The sequence below is a fragment of the Seriola lalandi genome, unplaced genomic scaffold (genome assembly GCF_002814215.2).
Source record: "Seriola lalandi dorsalis isolate HSWRI2012SDOR001 ecotype SW California unplaced genomic scaffold, Sedor1 jcf7180002054306, whole genome shotgun sequence".
NCBI lineage: Eukaryota > Metazoa > Chordata > Actinopteri > Carangiformes > Carangidae > Seriola > Seriola lalandi.
The window spans coordinates 613,476-637,465 of NW_019524859.1; the positions used below are offsets into that span (position 1 = coordinate 613,476).

At 38.3% G+C, this 23,990-nt stretch overlaps 2 protein-coding genes across 2 annotated transcripts in view; both read right to left on the reverse strand.

The window, feature by feature from the left end:
- Positions 1 to 627, reverse strand: part of phlpp2 (PH domain and leucine rich repeat protein phosphatase 2) — a 39,296-nt gene extending 38,669 nt beyond the window's left edge. Inside the window, exon 1 of the mRNA XM_087174038.1 lies at positions 287 to 627. Coding sequence (XP_087030164.1) covers positions 287 to 499 — 213 coding nt within the window. The 5' untranslated portion in view covers positions 500 to 627. The remainder of the gene's footprint in view (positions 1 to 286) is intronic.
- A 2,403-nt stretch (positions 628 to 3,030) lies between these two features.
- Positions 3,031 to 23,981, reverse strand: ap1g1 (adaptor related protein complex 1 subunit gamma 1). The gene is made up of 23 exons (XM_023406389.2): positions 23,856 to 23,981; positions 18,133 to 18,336; positions 17,886 to 18,010; positions 17,443 to 17,584; positions 17,166 to 17,262; positions 15,479 to 15,555; positions 13,547 to 13,642; positions 13,063 to 13,143; positions 12,885 to 12,983; positions 12,741 to 12,796; positions 12,529 to 12,642; positions 12,279 to 12,419; positions 11,714 to 11,768; positions 11,370 to 11,492; positions 11,149 to 11,238; positions 10,893 to 11,017; positions 10,674 to 10,778; positions 10,399 to 10,540; positions 9,985 to 10,111; positions 9,321 to 9,431; positions 8,970 to 9,130; positions 7,866 to 7,964; positions 3,031 to 7,713 (listed from the first exon to the last, which is right to left on the reverse strand). Exons 2-23 carry the CDS (start codon positions 18,331 to 18,333, stop codon positions 7,612 to 7,614), a joined length of 2,469 nt encoding a protein of 822 aa, XP_023262157.1. The 5' UTR covers positions 18,334 to 18,336; positions 23,856 to 23,981; the 3' UTR covers positions 3,031 to 7,611.
- Positions 23,982 to 23,990: the final 9 nt, after the last annotated feature.

Here is a 23,990-nt window from a genome sequence, read left to right on the forward strand (position 1 = left end):
GGGGCTTGTGGCTTGTGGCTGTTAATTGGCTCTGGTACATTCCTCACTGAATGGCAATCATCCACAGATCAATCATCAACCAGACAATATCAATCACCTGACATTACAGCCATTACATAATATTGCAAAGATGGGTTTTAATTATCATGCCTCGTTTGAATCACCTACTGCAATGTAAGAAATCCCTTGACATGTAACACAATATAGAGATATTGTGTCGGGCACTTTGTCCTGTTTGAATCACCTACTGCATTACATGAAAATAAATCCTCTCGTTATGACTTGCCTTTAGCACTCGGATCCCCGTTGCAGCATGAGCTCCCGTACCACTGCGGCTGCCACGACCTGCAGTCTGATTCAGCCCCGCTTGATGGACCACCGTGTCCGGCTGCCTGTCTATGCAAGTCCCGTTATCTCCGACATCACCTCCTTTCTTGATGCCCGTTTGGGTGTTAGTCGCAACGACCGCTGTATTATTGTCTTCGTCCTCCATCGCCATGGATGTGCGGTATTAACAGTGACCAAAACCAAGAAGTGCCGTCCCGGTACGTGACTGGCAAATTCCCACGGAGAGGTGAAAATGCATCCTGTGTCGGTGCAGCGACGCCATATCCAGACTGAACTTGACTGCTGTCAGATAGGCCTGCCGGGCAGCTGATCAATAAACATTAAATGGGCGGGTTCAGAATATTTATTATTCAACAGCCACTGCCCCTTTCTGAGGGGAGAGCCTTATTACATTAATCATAAGGAGAGTGTTTGAAAACTTGACAGTCCTTCACGGAAAAATCAAGATATGCCCTTGTAAGGTTTTGCTACTCGTAGTTTTTTGTTTGACTATATACCTTCTGCGACAGAGTTGTATAGCACCAGGACGGACTTGCAAATTACCTGTTCGTGTGTATATATGTATATAGATGTGTTTATATATATATATATATATAGACCCTTCTAGCAGCCTGACAACCTCAAAGCAGCTAGCAAGTTCTGATTTATAAATTAAATTACAACAGAAGTATGTAGCTTTAGCAAAATGGTTTACTACATTCAGCTGTCGGCTATCCTTGCAGTAAAATTACTTATTTAAAAAGACACAGAGCTAAGCTAAGTCTTTTTGCTAATCTTTGCTAATAGCATACATTAGCTAACTTTTTACTTAACTTAATGTTAGCCTGCTTTTTGCATTGTTTTACAGGCACACGTTTCACTGTACAATATCTACAAATACCAACGTGATTATAAACTTTGACATAACAGGTTAATTCATATCTGTAGCTTCATCTAAAACAGCTGTCATGGTTATAGTCTTATTACTTATTAATTTTACTGGCACTCACAACTATTGACAACAGCCAAGCAGAAGATCTGTAGAAAGCATATAACTATGAAGGCTGGATTATTAACACAGTAAAGTGGGCAAGTGGGTCAAAAGGTCACTGTGCACCTTTAATATTTCAGCTGATATGATAACATGGTGTATATTTCCTAAATGAATTATCAACCACTAACTTGGGGAGGGAGGGTTTGGGAGAACGTAATGTAAATGTATGCAAAAATGGGGGAAAAAATGCTGTTATAAGATGTAGATTTTCTTCTTTTCTCTGTTGTATATCGTATTGAACTGAACATCTTTGCAGTTTTGAGTGTTGGTTGGGCAAAACAAGACATTTGAAAACATTTGAAACATCTTGAACTATAAAAAACTGGGATGAATATTTGTCACTATTGTCTGATACATTATTAACTAAACGATTGATGAAGAAAATAACCAACAGATAAACCGATAATGAAAATAATCATTAGATGTAGCCCTACTTCATAATCAGCTGCATCATTTGCAGATGAATGGTGATCAAAAGGCCCCAACAAAAGAAGGGGTCACAAAAAGTGAACTCCAAGCTACACACCAGCTCATACTTAACTTTAATTCTGAATTCCCAGCAAAGGAACACCACTGACATCCGACTTGTCACAGCAGGAAAAGTGCAGGTGTTATTAATCACATTAACGATGGCTTTGTTCTCTTCAAGTATTCAATCATGACAGTGAGCAGGCACATCCGGACCATGAAACTGAAGCAGCTTAATGGAATTCATTCATCATTCATTTTATTATTTGCACCTGTGCTTTTCGTATGATATGTCAAAATGTCTTCTGTGAAAAAAGCCAACTGACATTTTTTTAATCTTAAACCTCAGGTCTTCACAGGGACCCACTCCTACACGGTATATCACACTGTAAGGTGATAGCGGTTCCAATCCACAGGGGCCCTTCCTGCTCAATTTTTTTTCTACCTTGTTGTGACGCTAATGGACACTGATTAAAACAAGCTACATGGCTGCTAGATGTTCATTTAACATTTGTGAATTTATGTACCAACCCTAGCCCTAATAGTAATCTTAATTTAAAAAAATTACAGTTCAGTATAACTGATCATTATGGTGTACATTTACAGTGTACACATTTGTTCATTAAACACTATAGGGTAGAGTCTATCATGTAATAAAAAAATCAGTTGAACTAGGGGTGGGTATATGAGTTTATATTGCAATATCTCTGTATATCTCAATATAGTACATTTTATGTAAAATCAACTGAGAAACTTATGAATAAAACAGCTATTTTCTGGCTAATGCAGAAAACTTTTAATACTTGAAAAATCAGGGTAACGTCATCAGATTGATACAAAAATCATGCAGAAATCCATTGTGAACACTGAGCATGTTGAATAATTTGCAACACTGTTGACAATGGTCTGTTAAACCTAAAAATGGTAAAGGGTAGAGCCACTTTGGTATGACTGGTGTAGCAAAATCTGTTAACAAATTTATATTGTCTCAAGGTATGTGTCCTCATTTTAGTCTTCACTAAAACAAGCCCAAAAAAGCCCAACACTCATTTTGAATAGATAGGATTATTACACCACACCCCCAAACCAAGAAAACAAACTACCATAGTTCAACTAGATTTTTATTTGACTTTTTATTCGCTTGATCATTTTCTCCAACCCAAAGACAAGAATACACAGCATAAATTGAAAATATCCCATTTAATAGTTTACAACTTCTCATCTTTAATCATCATTTCATACTTTCAGTCTGACATTCACACTCACCTTGAAGCCATGGAACTGGGGTTCAACATGTCAAATGTGACTGGAAAAAGTGAACCTCATGTCTCCACCCTCCCCCCAACAAATCAGATGCCATATTGTTTTTTGTTTTTTTTTCAGTCAGGACAGGCCTGGGGGTTACAAACAGATTTTGTTTTCCAAAATACAATGGATGTATTTTTTTGATTCAACAGGGAAAATGAACATGGTGGTAATTCAGATACTCTTCCAAGACTGAATTCACGCCAACTAATAAAAAACAAAAATCAATTTTCCAATTAATTCAAATGATGGATGTGCACTTTCAACACCCTCTTAAAAACATTAACAGTAATGTGAGCACTATCTGAACAACGTCCTTTTAAACATGTTAGTCCTGACCCATGAAGGTGGTGTGACAGATTTTATAATTTGAATTTTTCTTGCATTTCAAAAAGAATCTCAGGTCAAGAGTAGAAATGACATTATTTACACTGGTTTTCACATGCAGCTCAGAAGCTGAAAGTTGAAATTGCAGCCAAAAAATCATGTCCTATCTAGATAAAAGACATGTCACACACCATCTCTCAAGCATGATTATTTCTCTCTCTCACACACACTCACACACACTAATATATCTTCAAACGCTGATCACACCGCTGATGGGTACTTGTTTCCGTTTCTAATTTTCCTTTTAAGTTACACTTTCCAAAGCACTTATGTTGGATTCATTTCCTTTTGTACATTTAAAACTGCATGAATTACGGTATCATTGAAAGAACTGATCAGATGTGATTAACAAGGGTACACACTGGTTGAATAAGACAATACAAACAACACCAACAAAACATTCAGGAATAGATGTATGAAACTTCCTTTCCCATCCCGTCAGCCTTCCATTTTGCACAGCTCCCCCTTGTGGTTATTAGCTTGTAGCACAGGCTTGTCCCAGGTTTGTTAGGGGATGGTGAAACAGCGCTCCATAAAAGACAAAATCAGAAAGACCCCAACAGAGAAAGAATTGATCCATTGCCTTCCTCCCTCATCCTACCTAATTAGTGAGGGCTCAGTTTAATCTAACACGTGTTGCAGCCCCACAATTCATATCAGAGACTACAAAGTGAAGCTGAAAGGTGTGCCATGCAGAGGCAAATAACATCAGTGATAAGGGACAAGAGTAAAGAAAGGAAGCCAAGAAAGCCCCGTGCTGTTCAGACCCAGGGAAGGACACTGCTGCTCCAACATACACATCTGAAACCACTTCAGACACAAAAAACTTGTATCTGCTCTTGTCCAGATAAATCTGTATTCCAATTTAAACCTACTGGTCATAGGGGGATAAAATAAATCAGTGAGGTTAAAAACCTTCTTGTGTGGCACTAGAAGTGGCCTTGCTTGGTTGAGACATGATGCTTTTTGGAAGGTGCTACATGGCAGACAAAAAGGTAACCTCGCCACAAATGAGAGCAAACACGCCAAGACCAAGGGGCATAATTTCACAAATCAATTTGTAGGTACAAGGTTTAGTTGATGTGAATTGTCAAGAGTGCAGAACACTAAACCACACATAAAGGCTGAAGGGAAAAGTTACAGCTCCTCTTCAAACGAGGGCACGTATATATGAGATGTTTGAGGGCCAGGGAAGCAGATGAAGTAAGGTGCCACTTCTGCCGCTGTGCAGCACTGTGCTTAGGTTTCTCAGTAGTACAGTACATTTTTCAGACAGCATCTATTAAGACAGATTCTACCCTTTTCCCAACATCCAAAGGAACCCCAACAAGTAGCCAACTGACTCACCAACTACCTTCATAAAAGAAGTAAAGATGACACATCTGATCATGAAGTATGAAGAATAGTAAATCAAATGCAGCTCAATTGCATCCTTTTAAGATTCTGTTTTGTACATATATGCATACAATTATACTTCCTAGCTAATCATTTAAGTCTTCATGTGGGTTTTATTTAATCTGATCAGCTTTTGTTTGTTTTACAACTATATACAATGTACAGGCAGCAGATCATATATCTTTTACAATGAATGAGTGATGATACAGGGAAGTCTTAATAGACTGATGTTGACTAGATCTATTTAGACAATATACATTGTGAATAATTGGAATTTTTAGAAAATGGTATCTAAAAAAAGGATGAAAGATAGTACAAGAGACAAAATTGTAAAAGCCCTCAATATGTACAGAAAAAAAAGCCAATATAGCATTTGTCAACAACAGAAAAAAGTTAAACTGAAATAATTTTCTCCATATACACATATCATAGCTCAAAAATATTTCCAAAGCTAATAGTCTCTCTGATTTGGTCACAGAAGTTAGAAGATAGTGAAGCATAGTGAAAACAAGTATACAGCCTGATTGAACACATGAGGATCTCAACACAGCATTGTAGGGCTGCTAAGCTTGTTAAGTAATGAGATGTACAAACTACCATTAGTTTCTCTCATGCAGATGCTCCCCTTGATTGCAATTCATGACTAAACAAAGCTGTCAATCTACTGCCACTGAAAGTTAACAGAAAGAGAGAACATTGTGAGGTATTAAGGTTACTGTCCCCAACAGCATGGTCAGAATTCTGATTTGGAGAAGACCAGAGCCAAGAAATCAAACTAACAGTCACCACAGAACAACCTGTCCCAGTACCTCACCAAGTGATCCAAACTCACACTTCAATGTTTGTTGACGGGAGGGAAATCTTATTGACATTTCACTTCAGTAGAACATTTATACTTTTTAAAAACACTTTAAACCGTGATGCCAGCTTATGAAAAGATTACATCTATTAGCTGCCATATTCTTTGAGATTTGCTTTGTTTTTAGGACACATCATTATTGAGATCCAACAGGCATTTTTAAATGGACAGTCTGCCATACAGCATAGGGGAGAAAAAAAACTATCAGAATTGTGTAGCTATAATTTAACTTTTTGTCAAAACTAAGACAAAAAGACATCCAGGTAGGTCAGTATTAGTGGGTGACTATATGAGATACACAATTGAAAAGTAAAGTAAAACTTACTGAATGAAGTGATATACCAATTCAAATCCATCAGGACCGTTTCTCTCAGATTGAAAACACAATCAGCACACAAGCAGACTTACAAACAAAGCTCATACAGAACTCAATAGTTCAGGGGCTTTTATCTAGCTAAGTCAGAAAGGCACATCACTTTGATATCAGGCATAAATAATTAAGTCAAATTACTGCAGAAATAAAACATAGTTTCACAAAAATAGTGCCAATAAGATGAGTGTCCCCATCAAAGAAGACAGCCATGAAAAAGAAGACTTGAGGGAAAAAAAGCATTCAGTGCATGTAACTACATTCATAACAAGCTTCATTTACATGTATGTGCATGGTGACTAAGTTCAACCAGGTTAAACAAATCTGAAATGTATCTAAATTGCAAGCTAGACTGTGAGGACACAGATGCAGGAAAGGTTTAAACATAGATCCCCAACACAAATGCAATCAACTTGTCTTCAGATAAATTTCAGGCTTGGATTATATCCATCCTAATGAATGAACATCCTCAAGCTATGCAAAGCAATTAACCGTTGAATTTAATATACACATCTAAAACTAAAGCTACAGATGAGATGATTTTAGGAGAGCTGTGTGAGAAAGTCTGAGCACGATCTCTGTAACTATCCACAGGTGATCAAACTGGGCATCTTGGATCTGTTCATGCTCTTATCACTGTGACAAAACAAATGTAGACTACTTCCTATAGAAACATAGGATAAAGAGATCTACTACCAGAACCAGAAAATCCCCTCCGAGCTTGAGTTAAGGTGTGATTGTGATCCTAACAATGCTCAAACATGCTTTAAGCAAATTAATGTAATTCAAAATGAATACAACTCTCTTACAAGTTATATCACTCAAGATATGGAGGGTCAAAAAAAGGGGTTATCCAAGAAGTCTATGACTGCACTAAATAGACCTTTCAAAGCTTTTTCTGCTGCCGTCATAGGACTGAAGGTTCATATAAAAAGTCTGAATGCAAAGCCAATCATGAATATTGATGGAGCAAAATGTTTCAACTGTATTTTTAATTAATTATAAATTAAAAGTAAAACTATGGTTACTGCAGTGCTCATAGTGGGCAATTCTTTTTCTCTACAGTGATTTGAGTGGTAAAGTGTACCACAGTAAATGGTGTGCATATGTGCTTTTGTGGGTGGTAATGGTGCTGGGTGGAGGGTGTATGTGGAAAACAGTACTACTAAGCAAAGAGATCATGGAAACCAATTAAGAAAGAAAAGAGAAAGTTCATTGATTGATATGTTTTCCCAATTATTCTGGTGTTGTCAATAGTCAATAGGGTCTTCGTAACATCTGTATTTTTGTCCTGTGTTAGATGCTCTGCTGCTTCCCATGCAACTCGAGGGCAGCGGTCTGCAGTGACGTCACAGGGGGATCCGTTGGAAGAAAGGAGGGAGGTGAAAGGAAAATCGTTTTCATAGTTCCCTTGGTGGGGCATTTAAGAGCAACAGAAGCAGCTCATCACTGCCAGGACTGAGGGGGGAAGTTATTAACCTCAGCCAGGTCTTGCACAGGTGAACCTTTGTGGGTGTACGTCAGCTTGATCCTCATTCGTAGCTGTTGCTGAAATTTTATGAGGATGATTGTTTTTATAAAGGAACATAAAGAGGAACATCTTGTAAATCATTTAAGGTTGCACAGGTCTTTTTGTCCTTTGTGCTTCAAACGACAAAAAACCAAACAAATCAAAGACAATTTGTGAAAGAAAAACTCACCTTCTGAGGGTTGAGGACTCTGATGACCTGTGTGACAGTTCCCTGGTTGAGTGCTGGGACAACATTACTGCTAGGGGAGAGGAGCTGCAGCTGGAATGTCTGAAAACAGAGAATGGACAGTATTAATGATACCAGTGGAGAAATGGGGTCGTTACAGCAATATAAAACAGAGATGCTCTTATTGATTGGTTACTGACCACAGATATTCAGTTCAAATTACTCTATTACACTTCTCAAGTTTATTGATCAGATAAGGTGTATTGTAAGAGAGGTGATACGGCCAAATAAACAACACTCAAACAATGATTTTGTTGCCTAATCCATCATGGCAGCCACAAATTGTTTATAGCCCATCTTTCTGTCTAATCAAACACAGACTCAGAATGGCATCAATGCTGTCAGGTAAGCCATATTGTTTGGGCTGCCTGGTAAATACTGAAGGCCTATAATGGCTTAGTCAACCAAGATATTCTAAGAAAGTTTCTTTAAATACATGTTTAAATCGTTTTTTTTATGTTTCATAGTTTCCTGTGTTTTGTTGTACACTTAATGTATATTATTCTTGTAAGGCCAAGGACACTTGGTAGGATTAACAACATTTCTCAATAAAATCACCCATTACTTTTAAAATATATAACTATGGAGAAATAATAATAATTTGAGTAGCTGAGTCTAAATTTGAAAACACAGTTGACCAAATGAGGTGGCTTTTACAGAATCTCTGATAACAGGAGATTTCTGTAAAAACAGGAAAAGAAAAAGGAAATTAAATAACTGAATAACTTAACTAGTTAAAACTACTGTGGATAACAGAAAATAGCACACCAAAGACACTACTAGTGTATTAATGGTTGATTTCCACTAGTACCGACTAGCTTACAGATAAGCAGTGCTGTCAGACGAATGTTTATAACAGTCATGTAGTTTCTGCCTCCATTATCTACACATTCATGGCATTGTATGTTATTAAATCTGCCGTGTAAAACCAGTGGAAAACTGTAAGCCATTCACATTGTAAAACTACATCAGTAATGAACACTATTGTGCAATACAATGTGTTGCAATTAAGCAACTGAAAATCAGTATCCAACTGTGCCTGCTTACCTTTGGTACTGCAGCCTGAAAAACAAAGTCTGTCATATCTGCCTCTGTTGAGTTGGAAGCATGGATGGTGATGACCGCAATGTTTGGATTGGGGTTAGCTCTCTCAAATGTGAATTCTATTTTCAGACCATTCTTGTTGTATGCCGTCATAGGAGGGATACCTTTATAGAGATTTCAGAGGAGCATACCATCAACAGATTTAGACATATGGTTATTAGCATTTAATTCAATGCATCATTATTATCCAAGAAAATAAAAATAAAATGACTGTGTGCCCTAATACATTAGACTACTACCACAAGCTACTGTTTATTTGGCAGCAGATGGGCAAGGAGAGCAACAGACTCTCACCTGCAGCTGCAATGTCATTAAACAAGGGCTGTGAGGAGAGGCCATCCAAGAGGAAAGAAGGTTGGGAAGTGGGCACGGAGGGAGCAGGAGCAGGAGCAGGGGCTGGACCTCCTGGGAAGGGGAAAGCAACACACCGGGATTTAAAAAGACATGGATATACTACTAAAAAATATACAATTTCCATGCGTCTCCTCTCATGAAAGAAAAGTTGATTTATTATTTACAAGGAAGTTGGAGTGACATTGCAGCATTCCTGACAAACTGTGTTGTTGATGTCAGCATTCACGCAAAGTCCAAACACACATTTGTACCACACTTTGTACAATGCTATGAGTTTAACATAACAGTCACCTTTAACCACATTAAAAATGGGCACTACAGTTCATCTGTTACTTAAGATTCAACATGATGAACAATGTGGAGCTACTTAAAAAGCTTTAAAGTAGTACTTTACTTTGATCATGTTCAAGCAGAAGATAAAGTAATCCAATAGTTATGTGTGTTCACTTTTTTTTTTTTTTTTTAATGCCAAAACCAGCAATTTCAGTTTAAAAGCAGATACAGGTTGGAGAGCACATTCACACTGGCAGCAAACAACTGTTTATACCAGGTCCTTGCTTTACTCTGAATGGGGTAATAGAGCACTTTAAACAGAGCATCCTACCACTTAGCGAGAGGTCACCCAGCAGATCAAGCAGCTCTCCTCCAGCTGAAGCGGGCTTGGTGGGCATTGTGGTCTGGATTACTGGCACAACATCATTACCACCCAGCAAGTCTAATAAATCATTAGCCTGGGGGACAAGGAAAACATGGATACATGATAAAATACCACAGCATATCTATGTGTACACCGTATTAATTAATCATAACACTATAAACATTAAAATAGTAAATAATATTAGTAAGTAGTAAATAAGAATTATTAATTATCACTATACTTAAATTCAACCATCCATTTTCTGACACTTATCCAGAGTTATGTCTCAACCTTTAAAAATAATTCTATACCATAACAAACTATTTAATCTAGTCAACTTTTTTTTTTTTTTTATAATAAAATGATTAAAACTGTCCTTACCTGGTTGGCTGGCTGGGTGACAGGTGGTGGATGTTTTGCTTCCACAGCAGAGGGCTCTGTCTCCCCATTAGTCTGTACAATCTCTGTGGGGCCATTTGTAGCGGTTTTCTCCATAATGGGCATTCGCTCGAGGAGAGCTGGCCTATTGTCAAGAAACAAGCAAGGAATAAGGAGAGAGAGAAAACATGGAGCAAATTCAACCATTGATGAGGATCTGGTTGTGATAGTAATCTCTGGTAAAAAAAAAAAAGTTAAAAAAAGTAATGCAGTTTCACCTCATGTGGTCGTATTTCTTGAAAAGCGCATTGTACTCCACAGCTCTCTGCTGAAGCTCCACATCAATGCTACTGCCATATATCGAAACCACCTTCTTGATTCGGCTGAAACAAAGAAAAGGGGAGACGTTGATTATAGCTAATGAACTTTATCACCTTGGCACACAAATGTTTGCAACACTTCAAAATAAAGAATAGGTGTAAAAGGCCATTACTCACTTAACACTGCTGAAACGAGTAGACAGCTTCATGATGGCAGTAAGTGCATAACCCCGGGTCACAGGTGTGGACAGGTTGGACACCAGGAGGCCTTCCAGCACATCCAGAACTTCATCCTCAGTCACCTTAATTCAAAAGGAAGAGAAGAAAAACACAACATCTTATGATATAGTGTTCCTCTCAGGTTTGAGGTTTGTTTTCAATTCGTGTTTGTGTGTATATGTGTGGTATTTGGCTGGGATTCTTCCAGGTGTACCTGGATGGGCTCCTCTTCCTCACACTGTCCGGATACTAGCAGGTCCCCGTACTCTCCTATGCACCAGGACGCCACCTGCACTAGAGGTTGCTACAGAGCACAGGGAAACAAGTCAAACTCTGATGCACCCAGCGCCTTACATAATCAAATCTATGACTGTAGGCTTCAAACATGGGAGATGTCCCAAATCTAATCATGACCCAAACCAGAACTGCTCTGACCTGTGAGATGTCATCCAGCAGTGCTTTGTAGAGTCTCTGTACTGTGTAGGCATGCATCTCCACACTGTTGGTGATGAGCTGGATGAGGTTGGGAACAGAATCGTCTCGCACATAGCTCCCTGCCTGTAAGGATGACCAGAGATGCCAAGGGGAAATGCAAATTAATCTTAAATATAAATTTATAGATTTGCAGTAAAAAGGAAAGCAATGTTGGCTAAGGAGGTCTCTTACCAGATTCAGTGAGACCATTTGTCACAGGTAATAGTTGAATTATTATTATTATTATTATTATTATTATTAATAATAATAATAATCAAATCCAAATTCAAATGTAATGTACGTACTGTTGTCAGGACTCTCATTATGGTGTCTATGTGCCATCTTTTCGAAGGGGCATACCTGTAGCATAAAGAATACTTTGATTAGTCCCAGAAAAATGATTGAAGAATAATCATCAACATGTTATCTTAACTCTATACAGCCAGGAGACAAATGCTGTCAGAATATAAATGGTATCAACATAGTCTGTCAGACGATGGATCACTCATTTTATCATCATACAGCATTTCAGCATAAGCCATCCCCTGTCCACTGTGATAGCACAAACAAACTTCATATATCAGCGTACGTTTTATGTTGTATTCTGTAAAGCAGCAACAGGTGGATTTCATTCCCTCTTCACAGACTGACATTTAGTCTACATGTACCTAATTCATGGTACAGTTACTTCTAACAGGTTCTATCAACCTAGACTTCTGTGCTTGAAGTACCAAGAAGGAAAATGAAAGGCTTAAAATCTCTTTTACAACCTTGCCCATGACAAGGTCACACAGGATGCGTTATCACAATCCTACAAAGTAGTTGAGTGCAGTTACAATATGTAGTGATGTCTGTGTGCCAGTGCCATACTTCTCTGCAGCTAAAAAGACCCCTGATGCACAGTCTGCTTTGAATTCTGGGTCACAGGAGTCCAGGAAGTAGAGCAGCTCTTTCATCATGCCTCGAATGTTGTTGCCGTTCACCAGGGCGAAGCTCAGTTCCATTGCACGTCTAGACAGCAATGAAAAAATAGACCAAGGTCAGAAACAGCATGGCTGAATAATAAGAAATGTAAAATTCTAATTAGAGGGATGTGTGCAGTGTAAACATTGTGAGTCACCTCTTGATGGACACATCCAAGTCTTTTAAACAATCCACAATGGTGCTCCGATGCCTCTGCACTGCATTGTGGTCTGTCTGTACCGTCTTTAGTAGGGATGTCAATGCCACGTATCTGGAATAATGAGTATGATTAGAAATGTCAACAGGAATTCATAACATTTTGGATGTCTCAATCGCTGCAAGGTCAAATACGGTAAGTGAATTAATTACCTTATATTTTTGTCATTGTTAAGAAGGAAGCGACCTAGTATGTTAATGGCCAAGACCTGAAAAGAGAAAGAAAAAATCATTTAAGCGGAAAAAAAATATTTTAAAATGCTCTTACCAAGTTTTCCTTAAATTAAATCAACTCACCCTCAGTCCACTTTCAGACTTGATGTCCATTATTGTCAGTACAGTCTCATACAGGATTGCATTGCCTACATTTTTACTTGTCTCTGTGTTTGTTGCAACCTGCAAGTATACACACATGTCAGAATAACAATAACCCATAAGTTTGAAGTGAAAGCAATGACTAAGTATAATTTCTAACCTGTGCAAGAATGTCATTCATTGCTTCACTGGAGTCATCATCACTCTTGCCTAAAATTCGCAGTAGTCTCAATATCCGCACCTAAAAAAAGAAAGAAAAAGTCCAAATTGTCAAATTCTGGGCTCTCTTGCTCCAGTTCTTGTTTGCTGCTGATCTGCTGTCATTTGCTTTTTTCCCCACTGGCACAACATACAGTACATGTAGCCTGCTTTAGCTGTAGTTGTGCCAACTCATGCTTCAATTGTTTTTGAATCTTATCTCACTGTCAAAACTTTATTGACACAAACATCAGAACATTTTCAGCTTTTTTTTTTAATGACACAACAACTTTAAATATTTATCTCCTAATGCAATATAGTTAATGGGTTCATTCGATCATCAGTAGTTCTGATTGCTCATGGTATGGTATGGCACAAGCATCGGGCCAAATAGAAACCTGCACTTGAAGTACAGAGCATCTGCATCAAGAAAGAGGGAGATTTACCTGCAGGAAAGGGTCGCTTATGCCTGACACATCATGCTCAGGAGAGTATCCAGACATGATTAGGTTCTTCAGGATTCTCACCAACTGTGGAACCAGCTACAAAAAGATCAACAACAGAGGACAAAAGAAGAAGTGTCACAATATTTGTGTGGATCTCAAAAATTGTCCACTTTTCATCATCAAAATTTGTAAAACATGGTTCTTCATTAACTTTTAAAGCTATTAATTTCTCATTTACGGTGGCAGCCAGCCAAACTCATCAAGAGCAAAGAGGTTGGGATTTTTGTTTATTGCAGTGGAGTAATAGTGCTGTAGAGTAACTAAGGTGATTTAATAGTCAAATTTTTGAGGCTGTAAAATCAAACCCTTGATCGTGGAAGATTATCACAGAACATTTGGCTTTGAGAGAAAGTAAAATCTGCATACGCACTTCTGTTACTTCTGAACATGGATAAATAAACTGATGCGTATTTAAGACTATAATTCATTCAGTGCCAACTAAATATTAATTATATTAAGATAGGAATTTCTCATCTCAATAATTTTCTAATCTGCGCCATTTGGATCTCTCAGTGCCTCCAAAACAGGTTATCAAATGTAACCATAAAAGAACACTCCAATATTTTGGTGAACAGCTTGCTGTCTTTTTAAATTAGAAGATTGGGTATCGTTTTCATCGCTTTGCACCCAGTACAGAGATAGATAGGCCTAGGATGTGTTCCTAAATACCACAAAGACTGGCAGCAATGAAACCGCTTGCCCAGTTCTTAGAAATTCTTAGATGTTAGATTGGAGTTGTCAGAAGGCCTATTTTTTCACTTGTAGCTTTGTGTTGGCCAGCTTTCAGTCTCTTGGCTGCGCCAGACTGGACACCTTTCAGACCAGATCACTACGCAGAATATGCAGAGATGAAATTGATATAAATCTTCTACTCTGCTGTGGGTATGAGGACAAACAAGCAACCCAAAATGCCAGAGATTTAAAAAGAAAATAATAAATCTAAACCTTTTAACTCCTCTGTCTTAACATGACACCCTAATACTACATTTGCCAAACCTTTAACTCTTGCTCAAGACAGAAAAACACCTCTCCACAATTATACAGACCTATGACAGTTACTGACATAAAACATAAGCTACCCTCTTACAGTGACACAGACACAGTGAAAATCATTTGTTCTTGGTGACAACGCCTGTGGCAATCATGTGAAAACACACCCACCCAACTGCTTGTAAATAGACAGTTATCAAATGAGTTGCATATTAGGCTAATAATGACACTCAAAACAATAGTGAAAAATGTATCTGACAAATGGACCAAAAACTCATTTATAATATTCAAAACACTGACATAGTAATGATCACTGTGCAAGTTAAAGAAATCAAAATTATAAATTAAACACAACATGACATTACTCAACACAAATTTGGTTACGACTGAGGTGACTGTGAGAAGTGATTACTATTTACAGCATGCACCAGCTATGAGATCAGAATGTACTCTTACCTTCTCATTCTAACACAATGCAGGAATTGTAACAAAGACAAATGACAGAAAAAATATGAGGTAGATGTTAGGGAGGGGAAACTGGAAATCATTCACTTTCAGAGAGCTCAAAATAATGTTTAGATCATGGACATGAGGAGTGGTGCTTCTGGCACAGTTTTGATACACCTAGAGAAGGAGAGGTAGAGCAGCAGTTGAAATACATGAGGAAAAGACAGTGGTAGGAGATAAAAGATTGAGACATACTTTGAATGTAGAGGAAACCTGTAGCGCAATCCAAACCTTAAAAAGCTTAACATGTTTGACTAACTTAGCTTTATCAAAAAGAAATGTGTACGCAAAAGGAGAATGAAATGTGATATGAGCTTAAGACAAATGTATAAGTAATTCATTCATGGTCAGTTGGAGAAGAAGATCTCTTTGTACCTTTCTGAAGTGGGCCAGCATGTCAGGACTTCTTTCACACATTTCAGTGAGGAGGACAACTGATGTATGGAGAACACCTGGGAAAATATACGAAGTAAAAGTTTTTCATTTTTAATGAATATGTTGAGAAGAGGTTGTCTAGTTTTGATATCTACATCACTCATTTGTTACAAGGAAATTCAGACCTGTGTTAAAAAAACAAAAAACATAAGGGGCTGAGTTGGCGGGTACCATTGTTATAGGTGCTGATGATACGATGAAAACTAGAGACCATGTTGCAACAAGATCACACAAGGCGTGACGCCCTTACTACATTATTACATGTGTACTCACACACACACAAACACACAAAGTGAAAACAATACCAGCCCCATTGTCAAGGCTGGTAAGGAGGGTCAGTCTGAATAATACATCAATGAGCTTGAACGCTTGTCATAGTTGAAGTACTGCAGAGATTTTACAACTATAAAAAGTTATCATGGTGACAATTATTGTATCATCTGCATCTATGTTTTTGATTTTAGCAGCAGAAATTCTTGTTCACATTATGAAGTAATCTAGCAAGAATATGCACTTGTACCCGTTTGATTGGTCAACACAGTACATTGTGGGATGATGTGATGCGTTGCATCAGCAGTTGAGCCAGGTTCAACTGCCAAGAACCCTACACCAACTCTGTGCCAATGCAGCAGTCTTATTGAAATGAATGAACGTTCTGTGTTACTGCCATTAGAACACAGACTTGTTCACAAAAATATTTCATCTTTGTGGGAGGGCTTTCATAACATCTACGTACTATTACAATAAGATTTACATACATTACCAGACATTTATGAATATGTAGGCTTTACTCTGGTAGTTCTTTGTAAAGGTATGCGGGCTGACAAACCACACAGAAGGCCATGTCCGATGTCAAAAAATATTTTGTACTAGCATACAGATGATTAACAATAGAGGACATCGGGTGACAGCATCATAAATCTGTACAGGCTAATCATTTCCTGGGGTCCTGACCTGAATGTTACAAGGTTGAAAACTCATGATCCTAGGGACAGTTGGGGAAAGTAATGGTGGGTGAGTTCTGAAGCCACATAAATAATAATAAAGCCACATAATAATATAACTGTCATATTTTTAAAAAATTGAAAACTCACTAAGTGGCATTTTGACTTTACATTTTCAAAGTACTCAATAATGTAGTTTATTTTTACAAGTAAAAGAACTTGTTCATCACTGAGCAAGTTTGGTCTTTGGATAAAAGTGAATTTCCAGTTATCTGAGCAATTTCTGACAATGCTTAATGCATAATTGTATATATTATGGCCATGTCACACCATTTTCTATTTATACATGATTTAGAAAAATAGCAATATATTTTCAAGCTGTTTTATCTGAAGCAATCACTACTGAACTGCCACACAATGTCAAAGAAGATAAAGTTATTTCAGCACTGTTATAAGAAAAACTCTTCTTGTAGCATATCTCCCTTATGTGGGGGGGACACAAGCCTTGGGGTTTATGACAGACTCATTAATTCCACTCTCCTCTGCAAAGGACATGAGCTGTCCAGCTGTTGTGAGAAAAGCACTGAGAGTGTCAGGAAATAGGACAAAGTCTGTATTTGTGTAGGACAAGCATATTTCCCCAGGAGCCAGAACCTCCATCCTGACAAACCATTTACACTTACCATGATTCTTCTCGCTCAGCAGGTTTTTTGTGGCTGGAAGGAACATTTCCATGAGTTCGGGAACCTTCCTGATGACATGAACTGCACACAATGCCGCCTGTCAACAAATATTTACACATAAGACAATTAATGAAGAAACAGTCCAACCTTTAACACAATATTTCACCTCACAGTAAAATGCAACTGCATACATGCCTACATTTTCATTCATGAATCGTCCAACATAGATTTTAGATCCTTCAAGTATTCATATAGACATGACAACAATGAGGCTTACTTTTTTCCTCAAGTAGGAGTTAGATGTTTTGAGCAGTTTCTCTACCTCCCCTGCCAGGTCACGACACATTTCTGAGGAACCCATGCAGCCCAAAGTGCACAAAGCCAGGCCCTGCACGTATTGTGTGCTGTGATTCAAGTCACTGGTGTGAGAGAAGAGAGTTGAATAAGCCACGGAAACGGAAACAGACAAGAATATATACAAGAAACAAGTTTGAAGGCTACAATATACAGGGATAGGAATGCAAGGTAGAAAGCAAGCATAACAGTTATTGTAAACAAGAACTAAAGGTTATGACAAAGTTTCAGCAGCAGGCAAAGTAGGTTTTGGGGTTGTACCCTAATTGCCATCAAGAACAAATCACTGTGCCTGTCAATTGCAAACAAGCAACATCTTAAAAGCGGTATATTAAATGTATTACATGAGATCTTGCCTCCACTTACTTCTTAATGCAATTTGTCATTAGTAGGTGGACGTCCTGCCTCTCATCCAACAGCAGCATAGCTCCCAAATAACCTATCCGTTTGTCAGTGAACTTCTGGGACGCAATCAACTTCAGACACTCCAGCTGGAAAACAATTCATAATGTCACAAAACCATCCAGGGTAGGAGCGTTGTTACAATAAATCTAAGAAGCTTTTCCGAGACATTTTGCCTTCCAAGTCATCCTCCCACCATCATCAAACATACCTGCCCAAAGTGTGCTGGGTAGCCCAGCATGTGCATATAAAGTAGCTTTGCCACATTTCTGCAACGGTATGTATTGTCTTCCTCTCTAAAGGACGAGCGGATAGCAGCACACTCTTTCTGGATCATCTCACGCTCCTCTGCCTGGGTCCGTGCTGTCCGGATAGTCCGGATCAGCTCCCGCAGTCTGATCGGAGCTGGCATTCTCTGGAAAACATGAAGAAAAGAAACAGGTTGGCATGTATAGCTACAGGGTTGGAACGAGACTAGACCACATCAAAGCAGAAAAGCTATACTTTTAATGAAAATTGATAGATAGACGGTAATGACATGAGTTGAAGCTGTCCTATCTGGTTGATGTAATTCTCTAAAATAAGAAAATCATTTCTCATTGAAGATGAACAAACTCTTTAACTGAGCATGACAAGGTGTTCATTTGTGTGAAATGAAACATTTGAGTTGAGCAGTTGAGATTCACCAACAACAATCTAATATGAGTATCTTGGGGGAAAAAACAAAAAGAAGTGATATAAAACACTGCAAAAAAACATCAAAACTGAATTTAAAAAGAACAGCAGATGAAGACAACTGCAAGAACTATGAAAGCAAGCCGATTCCATTTTTTTAAATAAGCAAGACAGCATCTGTCAGGTTGTTAGAGCAAATTTGAGGAGATTCAAACTGAAAGGTTATGTTCTCACTAAATAAATGTAGTTGACACAAAAACAATTATTTGAGAAAAATATATTCCAATATATAATAATAATCCCATTTGTTTAGGCAGGCTGTGAATATTACCTTTGAATTGTAAAAAAAGAAAAAGAAAAAAAGGAAGAAAAATGTATGTTACTAATGTTGGCCCCTCTACATAGAAAGTGGTACATTTTGTCTCCCATGTCATGGAAGCCCTTTATCTGACAACAAGAGGTACATAATTATGCTGCTTCAGCAACAGAAACAATGGTAATTACTTGTCGAGCAAATCCATTTTCCACGTATGTACCCAGTCCTGAAATGGATTTGGACAGAGCAAAGACCTTAAAAAAATCGAATCGTAGGACGAGTAAACTAGTGGATGACATTGCTGATATACAACTTTTCTTGTGAATAATGTAATTCTTGAAAATGTGAGCCTACACTGATAAGTACTTGAAGTCTAGTGTACTAAAAGCATGTCTATAACCTTAACTGACAAGCCATCCAAAGATGGTTAGAAGTCATATTCTGTCTGCTGTTTTATTATCCAAGTAAGGTAGAGGATTCCATTCCCCCTAGACATGTACTACACCCTTGCTACCTTAATAACGTATGTATTGCTGTCATGCTAAGCATCAGTGGAAAAACTTGGGATGTTAGATGCGTTGCGGGCGAGATTTTTTTTTCCCCCTATGATTTTCAGTGGTATTACCAGGTGATGCTATATGAAGTGTAACACCAAAAACAGATGTCTTGTGGCTCTGTTAAACTGTTACACATAACAAGTGTGTTATTAGCATTTGTCCAGTAATGTTACTGCCTCTGTTCTCGCTAAACCCCTGCCATTACTAGGTCTTGAGCTGGCTAATTGCCACAGCACCTTACACGGAAAATCAACTCCAGCTCCTGTTCCCACATGACAATCTCCGAACATTGCCTGAGCATTAAGGTGACTGAAGAACGAGCTTTAAATTAACTTAACATCAACTTTAAATCTGTTTGACATACCTGGTTGCTCCTGATTCCTCTTTTTAAACCTGTATACTGTGGAGGTTGCAGTATTTTTACCTGAAGGCCCAATGGAAAAACCTTTTTTTTCCTTGTCATTAACTACTGCTGACAGGATCAAATGAAATTCTTTGAAACTATGCCAGTCTACTCGGGAAAATAAGGATCGAGATATAAAGAGAATGAAGACATCTTTTGTTGAATGAAGTGTTGGTTTGTAGAGAATCTAAGAATTCACTTGATCTTAAAGGAATGGCGAGGGTGGTCAGGCAAGGCCACACTTTAATAAAGCCAGAGATCTACTGTCTGTCTTAACACCATTGAAATTACCTGAGCTGAATGGACCTAGTGTTGGGCTCTTGCTGTGCTTATAATCAAAAGTGTACACATTAAAGAAAGTAAATCCAGCCTCTGCTGAGAGCTGATTAAATTACAGTTCCTCCTTCTTGCAGTTGCAGTATAACGACACATTCAACTACAATTAAAACACAACATATTTTTTATTATCCATAATTGCCATAACTTTTATTACTATTTCTGGGAAGTGAAAGTCTCTTTGGCTTAAAAAAAACAAACAAAACTTATAAAGAGGGGTTGCATACATCCTAGTTTGATTAGAAAGACTATAGGATGGGCGAGCTGCGAGCGTATTCAATAGTTGGGCAGCAATAGCATTAGGTTCAATAACCAAGGTGAGCTTCATTCAGCCTTACTACAAAGATGGAAAGGCAACTGTTCTGCTATATATATATATGGCAGTTTAAGGTGGTAACCACACAGACGACATCAGTACAGCCCATATAGATGTGTCAGGAAAAACTACAAAGTAAACCTGAGGATATCTGACCCAAGATTTACAATGGCAAAAGCTGCAGGTCTGCAAAAAAGTTGGAAAAACACTAAATAAATTAAATTTTAAAAAAAAAGGAAAGCACAGATCTCATCTAAAATGTGCCATGACAAAATGCCCGCAGCAACCTGACTAACACTATGGGTCATTTACTCAAAACAAAACTAACAAAAAAACTCAATACAATATCATAAACACATCTTTGCTATATAGGTGTACTTTACATGTATTCTGAAATGTTGATAACAAGCTTTTCCTCTCATGAGATTTGGAGACTCAGTCTAGATTAGCCTTCAGAGCCTGACAACCAGCAACAAGCAAAAAGCATTCCACACCTCCCTTTTACCACAGGGAGCAGCCAACCTGTCGAGCCTGAGACGGCATACTAGAAACATCAGGAGATAAAACACAGTTAAAGGGGGTTTTACATTAGACTACTGTATGCCATGAGGATTGTGTGGTGAAGAATTCAAAGCACAGATGTAAGCTCCACTGCTACTGTCTTTGTCGGGTAAGAATTGCACAGTTAAACGAGATAAAAAAAGATCATCAGATGGCTGCAAGATGAAAAATATACAGAGCTACCACTGGGGAGAAGCATTCTCCCTTCTCAATTTGACAGGCTGTTGTAACCTTCCCTTTTTCTCTTCATTTTCTGTATGTGCTCAGCTATGTACACAGATGTTATAAATGAAACACCATCAAAGCAGACCACACTGTTCCTTCTTATTTCACCAACTCTAAGTGATCCGCTCTGCATAGCCACAAAGAATTGAAAAAACTGCATAAACACACAATGCTGAAGAACAAGCATGCAAGCAAATAACAATTATAGAAAACAGGTAGTGAGTCAGCTTTTATGTTATCCATCTATACCTTGCTTCGTTAATGCACATTCAAATGTTGAGTCCTGCACCTTAGTAGAGGATATAAAATGTATTTGATAGTCAAAATATGATGACCAGTGTTTCACATGTATACATTTTTGGGTGGCCCACCCAATTAGAGTTTGGAGGTTTAATTGTTTTTAATTTTATAATTTCTTCTTTTCAAACATCTAGGTGGAGTACAGACAGATTGAAAAAAAACTGCCACATTGTTAACATTCATGTGTAAACATTAGTTAGCTCATGAATACAACACTGTTTGCAGTCACCCCACGTTCCTCCTCCAACCAGTGTCCACTACCACATATAAATTCTCAATCTGTTGAAGACACTGTTAAATGTATGAGAAATTTCTTGAAGAATGTGCTCAAACCCTGGTGGTCAGCAGAAACAGCAGAGAGCCATTACTGAGCTAAATTCTAACTATTTGGCTTTCATTTGAATTAATAGGTGAACCTGTAAGGGCTCTCCAGTTGCACAACAGGTCTCAGTCGACAACTGATGGTGGCATCATGGAGGTCCTATTAAGAACTGGCTGTGTGCAAACAAAAGTTCATGCCCTTAGTGCTCATCTTTTTACCTCCAAGATACTGGCTCAGTTAACTTATACAAACAGTTATTTATTTGGCTTTGCTGGGCTGCAAACTAGCCAGCAGGAAAAGCTTGCAAAACAACCAATTCTACTACTAATGCTAACTCCTACAGTACTTTCTCCACCACCATTATGGGGCTTCTGCTGCTGTGAGGGTGTATGTTCAATATCAAATGTGCTACCAAGACAATTGCAATGCTCACTATATACTATGAATGGATCACTAGCAAAGTGTGGATATTTAAATGCAAAATGTCAAAAAGAAAACACTAAATGCTAACACCCACTGGAAATAAAGCTCTACTTGATGCACCTGCCATTATGCCACTAAGTTAGTCACAATGCCACTGTCAGCAGAGGTAAAGGTGAAGTGGTTTTAATTAAGGTCATAGCTGTATTGTTTCAAGCTTAACAGGTCATCATGTTATGATACTGAATTATTCAACACAGAAGGAGAACTCTGGATTCTGTTGAATCTTGGATGTCTTCAACATAGGTGAATGTTAGATAACTGTCACATTTCAAACAGTGAATAGTAGTGAGGTAGTTAATATTTTGGAAAGGCAATGCATAAATCGTTCACATAAATAGGGATCTGACAAAGATGTACAGGAATCACCTACATTGCACGTCACTCACTTGCTTGCTTCCTACTTACAGCTGACTTCCTTAACGTTAACCTACTACATGTTCCACGAAAACGGGTGTTCTTCAGACGAGATATATGCATTATTAAAATGTGTGTATCTTTGCTACCTTTTGATTAAAATGTTCACAATATAGCTTAGGAAACTAAAGCAAAAATGAATCAACGTCTTTAACACATGAAGCTATCTATCGTTGGCTTCAGGTGTATCCACATGCAACGTTGACTAACGACTGAAATGTTTACAATTTGTCAAATGTTAGGAAAGTCTGATGTCATTACGAGGCTTACAGCCAAACATCAAATGCTTCGTGTAACTTAGCTAACGCATATTACACCTAGCAAAAGTCAGCTAACGATGAGCTAACACTTGTACACACTCGTATTTTCAGGGAAAGGGCAACATATCAGGATGACACCTCAGCAGTACCGTCACCTTGGCTGACATTATTTAGTGAAATGAAAGTTTGAAAGTCAACAGCATTGGACAGTATTGTCGAACTGAAACCAGAGGCCATTACAGGCTGGGCATGACACCTGAATCTGATCGCCGATTGATCAGGACATGATGCAGTTCAGGCCTTCTTGAAGCATTTGGATTATCAAGCTAGCGAGTCCTCTGTGTCGTTAGCTTGCTACCTGGCCACTCGTTTGTTTCTGTAGTACCTAATCCGAATACTGTTTCAACTGATAAGAAAGTAGCACTTGCATTACCTTGCTAGAAAGATATTAAACATCAATTCAGCCTTGCGCGTTGTCACGATGATTATGACTTAGTGGGCGACCAAACAACATAAATGGCTATGGAGCTACACATCCCTAGCACAGCAGGTAGTTAGCCAGGCTACAGCTAAAAGGGTATGCTAATCATGCTAGCTAACTTAGCTGCTGACAGGCACAACCCCGGTGCACTGAAGGCTGCGACTTCCTATGCAGCGCCACGGTGAGAGTTGTCAACGTAGATACAACCAAACCACTGGTGATTACTCACACGTAAAGACATTTTCATACATTTCTGCCGACATATTATTCTTAAAAGATACTTACTAGCCGTAGTGATGCCAGAAAATGACTGGAATCGTCTCTATTAGCAATGGAGGGAGGAACACACTAGACATGCAAAATGGTGGCTACTCCAGCCTCAGCACATCTACCGCAGGCGGAGGGTTACACTGACATATC

Excerpts from the sequence above, each read along its gene's own strand:
- ap1g1 (XM_023406389.2), bottom strand. The coding sequence starts at position 18,333 with ATGCCAGCTCCGATCAGACTGCGGGAGCTGATCCGGACTATCCGGACA. Across the intron at positions 13,643-15,478 it reads TGCTGGCCCACTTCAGAAAG|CTGGTTCCACAGTTGGTGAG; the intron begins GTACAAAGAGAT and ends ATCTTTTTGTAG. Across the intron at positions 10,112-10,398 it reads TCACCCAGCCAGCCAACCAG|GCTAATGATTTATTAGACTT; the intron begins GTAAGGACAGTT and ends CTTGTCCCCCAG.